The following is a 13712-nucleotide window of genomic DNA, read 5'->3' as shown; positions in this document are numbered from 1 at the left end:
CAGATATACACACAAACACACATATTATACTAGTTACGAGTGCGATTATTTTAGTGATAACTCTCGAGCTTTATATATTATTATGTACTATAATATTACTGCCATTATTGGAGGAACACGCACACCCAACACGTCGGAGAACGTTATTATAAGAAATTTCGATAACCTTTCCGGTTGTGATAATAATATTATGTACACTTGTACTATACAACATCTTATTATATATTATTATTATTATTATTATTATTATGGTGTGGCAAGCGTTATAATATCAAAATAAGTAATAATAATAAAAGCATAGTAGTTATAATAATAATAACGTAAAGAAAGAATAAAACATGTATTTAACAATAATATTATATACTATGTACTTTTACCTATATCGTTCTGAGAACAAAAAAAAAGCGGCACATTTTTCGTGTTTGTATAATCGGCGTCGGTGAATGTTTTATATTAAAAAATATACACCTATATAGATACTGAGATAATAATATGTGTGTGTGTGTGTGTGTGTGCGTATAATTTTATTTGAACGTGTCGATTTATGAACTCGGTGGATTATACGATAGTAATATTATTAGGTATAGGTGGTTAGAGGAAATAGAATAATTATTCGTGTATACATAACTCCTGTATAACTATACGATACGGTTCCCTTTCGTGTATGCACATACTTAAATCCTACCGGCAGCCTGTACTTACTGCCTTCCGTGGTAGCTATTTTAGTTTAAAAAGTTTAATTGGTCTCGTTAGGGAGGTGACGGACAGCTTGCGGTGAGTATTATATTATGGTAAAACTGTATGCTCTGACGTCCCCGCATACACACACACACATATATATATATAAACACACACAAATACACCTATATTATTATATAGCCATTACACGTCAATCACACCCTCTTGCTACAATCAACTGTCGGCGAGCATAAACGAGTGCGTATATTATATTGTTATATATCTATATAATATAATATGTACCGTACTACCGCGTTGTGCCGACTGCTGACGACGACTTTTAAAAATCGATAAATGCATTCGTATAGCAGTCGTTTATTTAATGCAGCACAGAATTATAGAAAATAATGTCGAGCTAGGCATTTTTATTATACACGAGCGTTCGTACCTACATATATTATAATTGTAGATTTCCATTTTCCTTGAAAAACATTTTAATTTCGTTGCATATTTTAATAACACATATTATTGCATCTCGTAGATAGGTATCGCATTGTTTGATCTGCAGTGCAGTATTGCCTTTGAACGTCGTTTAAAATTAAATATTCAGGAAACTTACAATCGTAAAAAATGTCTTAAAAAAACGTAACGTCGAAAAACTGTGTATACCTATTGTGTACTAACTATAATATTTATGTATGCAGCAGTCAGTAGGACGAGAATATTCAATCTTCTACTACATTATGTATACAAATAAATTTTGAAAACATCGAGCACAACCAAACCGCACAAACGCAGAAGCAATAAAACGCATTGGGACGTGAAGGACGTTGTTTAGATACGATCTTCTGATAACAAAAAAAAAGTGTATAGGTACCTATATAATACAAATAAATCACAACGTCGTAAATATTTTGCTGTCGAATAGAACGTAATATATTTCCAATTCCAGAGTGGTTTCTCGAGAACGGGCGAAATTTGGTGTGGGTAAGGGTAAGGGTGGGGGTGCTTAGCAGCCAGCAACGTTTATGAAGCTATCGTACTGCTGCAGCACTGTTAGAATAAATTTGCTTTGATTTTATGGTGATGTATTTGATCTACTTATAAGTTATAAGTTATAAGTTATAAGTTATAAGTCTTTACTTACCACCCCCTAATTCATCCGTTAAATCGGGCTCACGTTTAACTCATAACTAGATTTGGTTTATCTTAACTGCAAAAAAAGTTGCAATATCCATTAAATCAGGTCTTTACTCATATAACAATTATTATATTTATCACGAGGCAAAGGTAATAATAGTCCCTTATACGGTTTTTTGTGTTTCAGACATGAACTCCAGCGATTCGTACAACATGGAAATGGCGTTCGGCCCTGGTGGCTTGTCATCCGGAGGCGGTAACGGTGGTCCCGGGTCCGGTCATCAGCGGACGAAGCGCATGCGCACGTCATTCAAACACCACCAACTACGTACCATGAAGTCGTACTTCCATCACAACCACAACCCCGACGCCAAGGATCTCAAACAACTCTCGCAAAAGACCGGCCTCCCCAAACGGGTGTTACAGGTAAATGTCGTTCTCGAAAATAATCAAATAATATGATAGATATTAGCTGGTATCTATAATATAGGCATATGTTGTGTACTTAGATTTCGATCTCTTCAGTATCTATATTATATTACATATTTACATATTATATAGCATATACGGCAGAGGGCACCAACTAATATTTTTGAACTTTCCCAAATGGTTTTAATGACTTTATCGCACTTAAATTAATACATTTTTTTTTGTATTAATTTTATCAATTATTTAAATCGTTTTATCATTTTTTTGTCGTAATAATTTATAGGACACGCTTATAATGTTTATATTTATATTATAAAAATTTAAAAACTTCTTCAGATGAGGGTCCGTAAAAATAGTGATCTTGATCCGCCAGTTGATCATCCCTATAGCTACTATATAGTATTATAGTACTTATATTATGTTCTTTATACTCGGATATTTAATGTATACTGAGGATAATTAATTGAAAATGGTGGGTTTTCACAGAGTGTGAGCGGGATCTGACATTGTCTTCAGCATAAATACTACTCAAACTTTGTTTTTATATCGCATCAGAATCGCACCGAAAAATGTTTTCGTTCTCGGAAATTGTTGTAGTGATGCATTTACAATGTTTGTGCGGTTGTCTATTCCTATTAGCACGTGAATACGTTATGATCGCCGCCGTCGACCATAGTTCTGAAATAGCTCGGCTCTATAATAGGATTTGATCATTTCCGTTGTAAGACGAAAATACCACTGCTGACACACGTGATTTTCGACGGGGGCAGGCGAATAATAACGATAAAAAAAAACTTATTAGGAATGAGAAGAATATAAAAAACGCGTCAAGATACAAGTGATTTATAATTTATTCATGTATATATTTCTTCTAAATGCATATAAATCGTCCTTGGGCAGTGCGTATACCACCACCGAATGAATAAAATACAAACAAAGTAGTAATAAAAAAAACACACACACACGCGCGCATAAAACAAAATAGTAACGCTTCGGGCCCCTCTCTTACCCTCCCTATTTACACGAGTTATTTATGCTCGGACGTCGTTTTCGCTTTCGGCGACCACCGTATTATAATATGCGTATTATGTTATGGTGTACCACTATAATATATTATATTATATACATATTATACGATATACGGTCCGCCGCAGTATTGACGATTTATGGGATTCGCGTGTTTAAATCCATTTGCAATTGTGGTCATTTCGTATACCTACGTTATTCGTACCTATTATATACACAATAAATATATAATACTATATGTGTGTATGTTTAATATTATATTATACACTTAACTGTGTGCTAGATGACAAACCATTTTCAAAAGAATATAATAATATATCATGTCCGCAGTGAAGTTATAATATCTCTTTTTGCGGCCAACATTCAAATGATATAACTTTTCTGCAGGCCCAGCGGCAACATAATATTAGGTATATCTGTATAATAAATAGGTATATATTTTAATTCCTTTAAACCTACATACATATATAACGGTGGTGGTGAGTTTTCGAAAAACATTTGGTTTATTCTTATAAAGAGCTGACTCTCATTTATACAGTAATAAATGTCTAATTTACTGTACCTGTCTCATCTAAAAACATTCCGGTAAAAAAAAAAAACAAAAAAATCAATAGTAAAAATCTTATCGTGATTACATAATATACATATTATGTGCGGACGGTATAAATATATACGTATCTAATATTATACGACCGTCGTTGCAGAGTTAACACGTCATAAACCTTTATGTTTATTTCTCTTGTTTCCGACAGATCTTCATTTTATACTACTATAATATAATATAGGTACCTAATATACATATATATATATATATATATAATGTATATTAATATTATATATATAGTTACCTGTATATATATGTATATTTGAATAAAGTATAAATACAGTATCATTACCCTACTACTGGTCAAATATTTTAATGAATACAGTGTACACAGTTTTTTCATTAAGCGTTGAAGTTATCGATGGACTTTATGTGTGATCCTCGTTTACATGTATATTTTTTTATTACGCATAAAAAGAAAAAAATGCTTTACCTATATGTAAAATTTGAACTTTTTCCGTTTCAAAAAATAATCATAATGATGATGTCGATTTGAATGTGAATTTAAAATTGTATAGGTATAGGTATACGTATAGAAAAATAGGGGATATATTATTTGCTGCGATGCGGTTGTATAAATAGTTTTTTAAGTGCAATACATCACGCAGACACGTATATATAATAATATTAAATAATAAATTCGTATTCGGAATCCGACAAAACGTTAACATATCGCGGCCAAGTATTTCGATATATATATACCTACGCGGTGCAATGTGTGTATATAGTGCGTGCTCAATGCCTATAGGTTTTCAAAACACCGACCAGATGAATAATTACACGAACTTTGACAAATAACGCGTTTGACGTCGGCTGTACAGAACTATACTTCGAGTACAGAGGGAATAATAATAATTGGTGTTCGGTCTCTCACGGGAGTTTTTAGCGCCGACGACAGATTTACCGACGCGCAGACTCGTCGGCGGCTGCGTTTCAAAGACCCAAAAGCTTATATCTACTGGCCGCGTATACCTTATTAAACGAGCAGGTCACATCAATTTTTCGGCAGTTCGTAAATCAAAACGAAAACTATCATATGATATATATTATGTAGGTATAAAAATACCTATAAACGCACTTCAATATGTATCTGCATAATATTATTATATTTATAACATAATATTATTATAATAATATATTATGCGGTAGACAACACAATATTATATCACCTTAGCCCCGGCACGTCGAATCAATACGTTTGCTTTACACGATTTCAATAATAATATATAAAATATTATAATTGTGTTGATCTCCGCCAGCGCCGCAAAGTCGAATCGTTTCCGTTATACACGTGCCGCAATTGCAGCGTATTCTATACATGAACTCGTAAACCTATATATTCGTATATTAAATAATAATAGGCACATTAATACGACGTATCGATACATTATAATAAACAATTATGTCGATTTAAATTTTAAATTAAGTTATATATATTCCTGATTTTTGTACATAGGTACTATATCAGTGGTTCTTAAACTGTGTTGGGCGGCTCCCTGGGGGTCCGCGACACTCGTGCCTTCTTATATTATATATAATGTATGCATTTACAACCGATGAAAGTTCAGTCTCGAAAAAAATATTGTTTATCCAATACGGATACTGCAATGTTTTGACGAAGTCATGACGTGTCATTGACGGATAAAAAATAGCCTTGCAAACGTGACTCTGATACAATGCTGCTATGTCCTTATAGTCGTTTAGTTACACTATCATATAATATGCTGCAGTACCTATATAATGTTCATATACGTTTAGCGGTCTACGGTCGAATTACGCGAATACGTCATATTGTTTTATACTATACATTTATATACGAAGTAGGTATATATATATATATATATTATACACTTTGGTACGACCGTATAAAACGGTATATTTTTTTTGTCCCGGACCGACAAAGCACTGCGTCTTTGCTTCTTCTTTGCCGCCCCGCTGCGGTGGCGGCGTCGCGCCGCAGACGAATTCGCATCGCATATACAACGTTGTTCCCCTCGAATATAATAATATATATATATATCCATAATATATCATGTACAAAACGGGAGAGAAAAATATGAAATAAAAAAACTTTCCCTCCACACACATTATTACATTATTATACCCGATGCGCGTAACTGGTTTGCCGATATGTATAATATAACATAAACGTACATGGAAAATGGCAGGTGCTTCGCCGCATTTTCTTCAGTGCTGCCGTCGTCGTGCTGTTTATTATATATACCACAAACCCATCTCGTCCTCGGGGCGGTGGCAGTGCGGCGGGCGTAGGACGCGACTATGGCCGCTGCGGACGAAGCGAGAGAGGTGTACGCACAAGCGACACACACGAGCATAATATAAAAATACATTATACATACGAAACAAAAAAATAATATAATAATAATAATAAAAAAAGAAGATACGAAATATCCATTTATCAATATACGTTGTTCGAAAACAATGAACAATTCAGCGGCGGCGGCGGCGGCCATCCTTCCGTATATATAGTAATATATACCGGCACCACTATATTCTCATAGAGCAGTAAACTGTGTGTGCGTATATAGCGCGCGTGTGTGTGTGACTGAGATGTATATATATATATGATATATAAATATATGGAGAACGAAGAGACGACATATTAATAGTGCAAACCCGTTTGATGGCCGTTTAACATTCTGTTCGCGTATATCTGCTTACATATATATATATATATATATATATAGGTATATATTGTACTATGTGTATTTCGCTATTTTTTTTTCTCTTCGTCGTCCGTACGCTATTTTTCTCGGTCGGGAATCGTTTTTTCTTTCTTTTTTTCGTTCCCTGCACACATCCCTTCTATGTTATACGTACACACGCTCGCCGTCTCTTCACGTGCAGCCAATATGAGTTGTTTTTTTTTCCTTTCGTTCGCGAAGACCATCATCATCGTCATCACGGACGGCGGCGGCATGTTTGCTGCTGCTGCTGCTGCTGCGGTCGGCGGCGCTTTGATGATGGCCAACCGATTTCGCATGCTCTCGTAATTTGTCACAATTACCTGCGCCGGGTCCGAGTCTTACACCGCGCGCAAACGGTAATGGCCGTCCGTCACCATTCCTAAAGGAGAACGAACGTTTTTCTCTCTGTTTCTTTTGTTCTCTCTCCGTCTCTTTTTCTTTATCTGTATTCGATTTTTTATTGTTTTTCTCGTATTCCTCTCCCCGCCGCTGCAAACTGCAGTTCGTAATGCATATGTATGCGATTGCAGGTGACTTTATATAATATATACTTATGTATAGCCGTATCTAGGTAGGTATAAGTATAAGTATAATGTATATATTATGTAAATGTAATAAATAATAATATAACATTCACTGTATAAAGACGATGATATGAATCGGAATAAAAATTTATTATACCACGAGTTTACGATTATTCTAAGCCTTCATCTCCCACTCGTACGGATTTTCCGGAATGTAATTCGTGTAAAATTCGTGTTTAGTTTTCAATGATTATAAACATTTATTTTACAACCGAAGCAATGTAATGTAATTATATTATTACGCGCAAAGCCGAAAAAAAATTCAAAAAATTTAAAAACTTAACAATTTCAAGTTTGCTTGTAATGTTTGAAATTTAAATACGTAGTACCTTTTTTAGTGGTTCTTTTAGATAAATATTTCAATTTAAATTAAAACAACGATTTTTAACACGCATAATTAAATTTATAGTCCTACACTATACGCATGTCTACACTCACATGTACTTAGTATACGTACCCGATCTGATCGATTAAACCGGTTATTTTGACTGCCAAATTAAATAATAAATTTGGTACCAGTCGATTACGAATGTAGTGCAATGTGTTAATTTCTGGACAGGGCAGGATCCTGGGCATTTAGGTTATAATATCTATGATTTTGTTTTCTATCATTTATTCCGCATAAAAACGGTCGGCATGTTGTTTGCACGAAGTTCAGAGTATAATAATTAAAAACAATTACGAAATTGTTAGTAATTAGTTTTGTCGGTATTTTATAATTCTACCCTCGAGAAAAACACGCTGTGTAACAATTAGCGTACTACAGAAGCGGCGATCTATTTACTCGTCGTGGGAAATTTTTTAACAGATAAATTGTCGCTTGCCATTCGTCAACAATGTTCTTCGCAGTGTCTGCACACGCCACACGCATAATAGAAATGGCGGCATATTTACAGTCGTTTTCCATAGGTATACATAGTATGTATTATAATTTATAGGTGTCTATTATATAGTTGAAAACAAAAAGCGTGTTCTGTACTTATATAAATGGCGTTCAGGCTTGTTGTTGGGTATAAAAATAATAACTCTGATTGGTAGGTTTGAATATTTTTTCGATTTTCAATAGATGTATTTACCTCATAAAGAAATAGAGATAAACTATTTTGGAAATTTAATAGCTATATTGCTCTACCTGGTGGATTGTACAATAATGTACATCTGTATAGTTCTCTGATTAAGCTTTTGCATCTCATACATTTTAACTACTCACGATAGTTGTTCGATCCATGTGGGGTGTAAAACCGAACGATGGACAACCTGCAAGTATATACAAAGAACGGGGTCGAAGCTTTCCGTAAAGGTATTTTAACAATGCAAAGAATGGTTCAACTGTATTGCATTGTATAATCAGGGAGAGTTGTATACGAGAAATAATCTGTGCGCAAACGAGTAATAATTTTGGAAAATGCGCGCAGGCTAGGACCGCCCCTGCCGGTAACAGGGGCGCGTCATGGATTACCTTCGAATTGCGATTCCTATATAGTGCAGGCTGGAGTTGAGATCGGAAACAATTGCTGCCCCCCTTCCAATTTTATTATTTTTTATCTACCGATTGCTCCCTGCAGATTTCGTCGACCACATACGCAATCGAATCGGAGACATCGAATTCAAGATTCTTGTCACTTCACGATTTAACCTCAAATATTAAGGGTGTCCTCCGTTCATTTTTTTGTAACCGGAGCCCCGCGCACGCTAATTCGCCGAGTGTTGCAGTCCGAATGTTCCTCGGAAAACGCCGCTATGGCACTGCAGCGGAGATAGACAGACGGGTCGCGTCCGCGGCGGCGTTACGGCACATAGATCCCCGGGAGGTGCGCTATTTCCGTCCGCGCTCGACCGCCGTCAGAGCCCATAGGAGACGCTGCAAAGGGACCGCTGAGAGATGATATTTGGCCCCGGCAATTAGGCGTGTCGCGTTAAAACGGTCGACGAAAAAACGCGCATGGCGGCGGCGCGCCGCACGACGTACGTAATATATTATTATTATCGCGCGCGCGCGCGTTCGCGACGCCGCCGCCGCCGAAAAGGGTCGCAGCCGAGTGTTCCGTGTGACTACCGCAACGGCGTGGCGGCCGCCGCCGCTGAAATAAAGCTCCGTTAATTAGCGCGTACGCGACCGACGGCCGTGACGGTTTTTATCACGCCCTATCTGCTCTTGTGTAAATATGTTTTATGCGATAATAATAATAATAATAATAATAGCTGTAAATATATATTACGCGCGCAGTCGGTTAACCGAAATAGATATACCGCCGTCCGATGTTATTCTTCTTCCCGGTCTAGCCGTGCAGCACAAGATCGGCCCTGCTGCAGTATAGTGCGAAGGTGATGGTATATATGGTTATAACACTGACACGAGTCTAACAATATGATCGTAGAATAAATACTTAAGAATGGACGCCGGTAAGGAATTGTACGATATAGGAAGACAGGGAAATCTAATAAACGGGTTCGCCATTTTTTCGGAGGAATTAGTATTATTATATGACCGTCGTATTTATACACAATGTATAACAATATTGGCTTACTCCAAAAAAATGCCGTCCAATTGCTGTCATCATATAAAAGTGTCCAGAGACTGATATGATATAGGTGTATAACCGGAAATATATATAATATAGTGTATTATTTATAGGATTGATCTCCTCCATTCTGAGCCAAATTCGCCAAAAAATCAACAAGCACGACACATAATACTAACCACCTCGTAGAATACCCATACAGATTACATGGGCTTATGATGTTTCACAATATCGGTTTTTGTATTTTGTGTATAGGTAGCTATATATGCGCTATAGCTAGGTAATACATATAGGTATATCAGATAGGATAATAATTTATGTAACAAATGGTTTTTAAATGTTTTGCTTAGTTACATCTTACCGAATAGGCATATAATATAATATAATATTATTATATAATATAATATAATATAATATTAGTCGATTACCATAATACATCTTCAATATTTTGCTTTCACGCTTCGTTTCTTTTTCTCCTTCATTAGAAATATATTCTTTGGACAACGCTTTCGGCTACACGATTAACAAACAAACAAAATATATGCGTTACCCCCCTACACGGTTTGCGTGCAGTTTCCTCTTCAATTTTTCGACTATACGCAGTCTTTTTTTTCCGTGTTGTTCAGAGCGAGCATCGGATTTCCGTACAATAATGCATATAAGTTACTATACACCATATCTCGAGCGTTATTTTCGGGTGACAGCCGAAATTTAAAAATATATAATTCCAGCTGTCCGCCGTCGACGAGACACTAATTATACTTCTCGCCGGGTTATCTTATGTGTTTCGACCCTACATACTCCCTCCACACTCCACTCCGGCCATTTTCTCTCCTTTCGATCGGTTTTCTGTGTAAAGTCCTCATCGTTGTCGTATTACGCGTTTTTTCCCCGCTTTCATTCCGCTACAGCCTGCACCTACCTATATACTATTGCTCCTCCCAGTGAGATTTTCTGGCTTCCAGCCAAGCACCCGATAAGATTGATGGGACCGCCGCGTAACCGACCGCGATGAACGTCAATTAATCTACAAACCGCCGCCACAGCCGCCTCCGAAACAAAGGCTTAGGTTGTTGTGTATGTATATACTCCGCGAGATCGTATTATGCTCGCTCTCATACTCCGCGTTTATTTTAAAGTAGAACCGAAAAAAAACTGAGCTACGAAAACAAATTGTCGTTTTTGACTGAAAACCGGCCGATGATTTATCGTCGACCCCGTGCACTTTTGACGGTTATCCCACTAGAATATATAATATACAAGCGGCAGTCTTCACTTTATTTGTGACATTACTGCAGTTACACCCGCGGTGTGTTTATTTTCGTATATACCCGCTAGCTGCGAGCACTTGAAATATCATATAGAAACAAAAAAAAAAAGAACCGTCGATTTCGACACGGTTTATTCGCGGCGTCGATCGCCCAAGCAGATGAGATGCATCCGGTGGCTTGTGATGCGAAGGAAAGTAGGAAACGACACTTTTCCGGTGCTCGTATTTTGTAATCTGTTTAGGTACATGCTTTATAATTAATATACGCTTTATTTCGTGCGTACGATTTTGTTTTTTACGATTATAAATAAAACAACTGGCACGGTATTGACGTTGATGAGATCATGGTGATTTTGTTCACAAGGCCACTTGCGGTGTGCTACAGTCTGCACATGTGTCACACCATAAAACGAAACGACTTCGTGGTGTATTCCGATCGTATATTATATCATGTTATTGTAACACAAATACATAATTATTATTACGGCGTGTTTGTCAAAACGGCATTGTACATAATACAATATAATAATACGTATATATCGTATTATATAGGTTTATTCCGTGTAGGATATTGTTTTATCGCCGGCAATTACTAGCGCGTTGTTGGATTTTAGTCGCAGCGGTCGTTTAGGGGTTTGGAAAATAAATTCAATTAATTTTCTTACAAGTGGACAAAACTATTTATCGTCGTTGAGCGCACGCGATCGCGTGACCCGCAGTGTACGTCATGTATTATTATTTGTATTATGCTCTGCGGGTTTAAGGGTTTTTGCAATCGCTTTTATAGTTTTCACCACCATATAATAATAATAATAATAATAATAATAATAATAATAATAGTGTTACGACGTGTACGTGCAATACCACCGTACATTCATCATACGAGTGCTTGCCACATACTATGATATACCTATTTATTTATTATTTTCTATTATTATATTTTCCATTCGGTATTGTTGCAGGTTTGGTTCCAAAACGCTCGAGCCAAGTACAGGCGGACGTCGACCAAACAAGACGGCAGTCTGGGATCGTTGGCGCCGCCGTCGATAAAACCAGACAAAAGCTGTTCGGAAAGCTCGACGGGCTCGACCGGCATCGAAGCGGTTATGTTCCACCAGCAGCAGCAGCAACAGCAACAACAGCAGCAACACCACGCTATGCAGATGAGCCCCAGGAGCTATCTGAGCACATCGTCGCCGATGGAATGCGGGTCGTAGAGAACCATCACTGCAACTACTACTATCGTAAACAATAATATATAAAATAATATTATCGTCTAACGTTTCCTTTATATCATAGTATATCGTAATTATTATTATACAGAAATATTATAGTATATTATACGTAACTCGTGTGTACATATATAAATATAGGGGGGGGGGGATTACGAATAAATAGAAATAATAATATATTATTATGTTATAAACGTCGGCGTTTATAAAAAAAAAAAAAAAAATTATGAGAACAGCGAAAAGTCAGTTTCGTATACGTGCAATATTTTCAGAACATATATAAGTAACTTAAGTTGTTGTTTTTTTTTTTTTAATTAAATATTTATATTGTTGAAAGTATAACGGTTTGAAAAAAAAATAATGAGAGAAAAAAATACTATTAGTCTTTAGTAACGATGTTCGAGAGTAGTATATATATACATATATATATAAATACATACTTAATAAGCGTAACTTGTATAAATCGATGTTGTCCTTACTTCCCTTGTGTCTATACATATACTTTGTAAAACATGTACATTTCTCTTAAATAAAAAACATTGTGGTGACATTTTAATAATTTAAAAAATTGTTTCTTTATATTTATTCTTTGGCAAAAACGTCCGTTGCCAAATGATCATCATCTTTATAGGTACATTTTTACGGGTGTGATAATAAATAATCATATGTTTCAATGATATTATTATATCATATTATAGAATATTTGAATAGACTATAATATAGTCATCATAGCACTATAATAGCAGGTATATATGAACTGAAGCGAAACTATAATACGATCGAATAGCGGTACTCATAATAATAATATATGGAACGTCATGATGAGTTGTGGACAGCTACCTCCTATGCATGATACATTCCCACAATGTACGTCGGACAATATTTTTAGACGCGGAAATAGAGTATAATACAAACGCAGAACTGTATCTCGTCGCATCGCACTGCGAACGAGAAACCAGCAGAAAAAAATAAAAAAATTCGTATTCATGACAGTGTAGGATTTCCACGGGGTCAAATAATTGCGGTACCCACCAACCTACCGACTGCGTACATAATAATAATAATATAATAATATTGTAGTGGAAACAAAAAAAAAAAAAAACGAGAAGAAACTCGCCGTCGCAAGTGAAATAAAACGTCGTCGGGGTAAAAAAAAAAAAGGAGAAAATCTACTGGCGCACAAAGACCCGGAGAAAAACTTAACTCATACACACTCGCACTGCATATGTACGCGTACATAAATAGGTACGCGTGCGCACAGCCTCGGCCGGCCATAATAATTGTGTGTGTGTGTGTGCGTGTGTGTGCGTACGCCGACGACGCGGGCTCACGTTTTCCGCCCGTGCAAACAACACACACACGCTCACACGCATCCTATACCACCGCGGTGTACCTACATATACATTCTATGCAAATGTGGACCAACTGCTGCTGCTGCTGCAGCGGCAACGGTCGGTCGGTGGCGCGTTCACGACCTCCGACTCTCGATGTTCAAATACATCATGTGGGTACCCTTTTG

The 13712-nt window shown here is 36.5% G+C and overlaps 1 protein-coding gene across 1 annotated transcript in view; it reads left to right on the top strand.

Annotated features, from left to right (window-relative positions):
- LOC111032169 (protein apterous-like) overlaps positions 1 to 12761 on the top strand; it is a 44139-nt gene extending 31378 nt beyond the window's left edge. The window contains 2 exon segments of the mRNA XM_022312400.1: positions 2006 to 2244; positions 11924 to 12761. Coding sequence (XP_022168092.1) covers positions 2006 to 2244; positions 11924 to 12178 — 494 coding nt within the window. The 3' untranslated portion in view covers positions 12179 to 12761.
- The last annotated feature ends 951 nt before the right edge of the window (positions 12762 to 13712 follow it).

Source organism: Myzus persicae, unplaced genomic scaffold, assembly GCF_001856785.1.
Source record: "Myzus persicae strain clone G006 unplaced genomic scaffold, MPER_G0061.0, whole genome shotgun sequence".
NCBI lineage: Eukaryota > Metazoa > Arthropoda > Insecta > Hemiptera > Aphididae > Myzus > Myzus persicae.
This window is presented reverse-complemented; position numbering and strand designations above follow the sequence as displayed.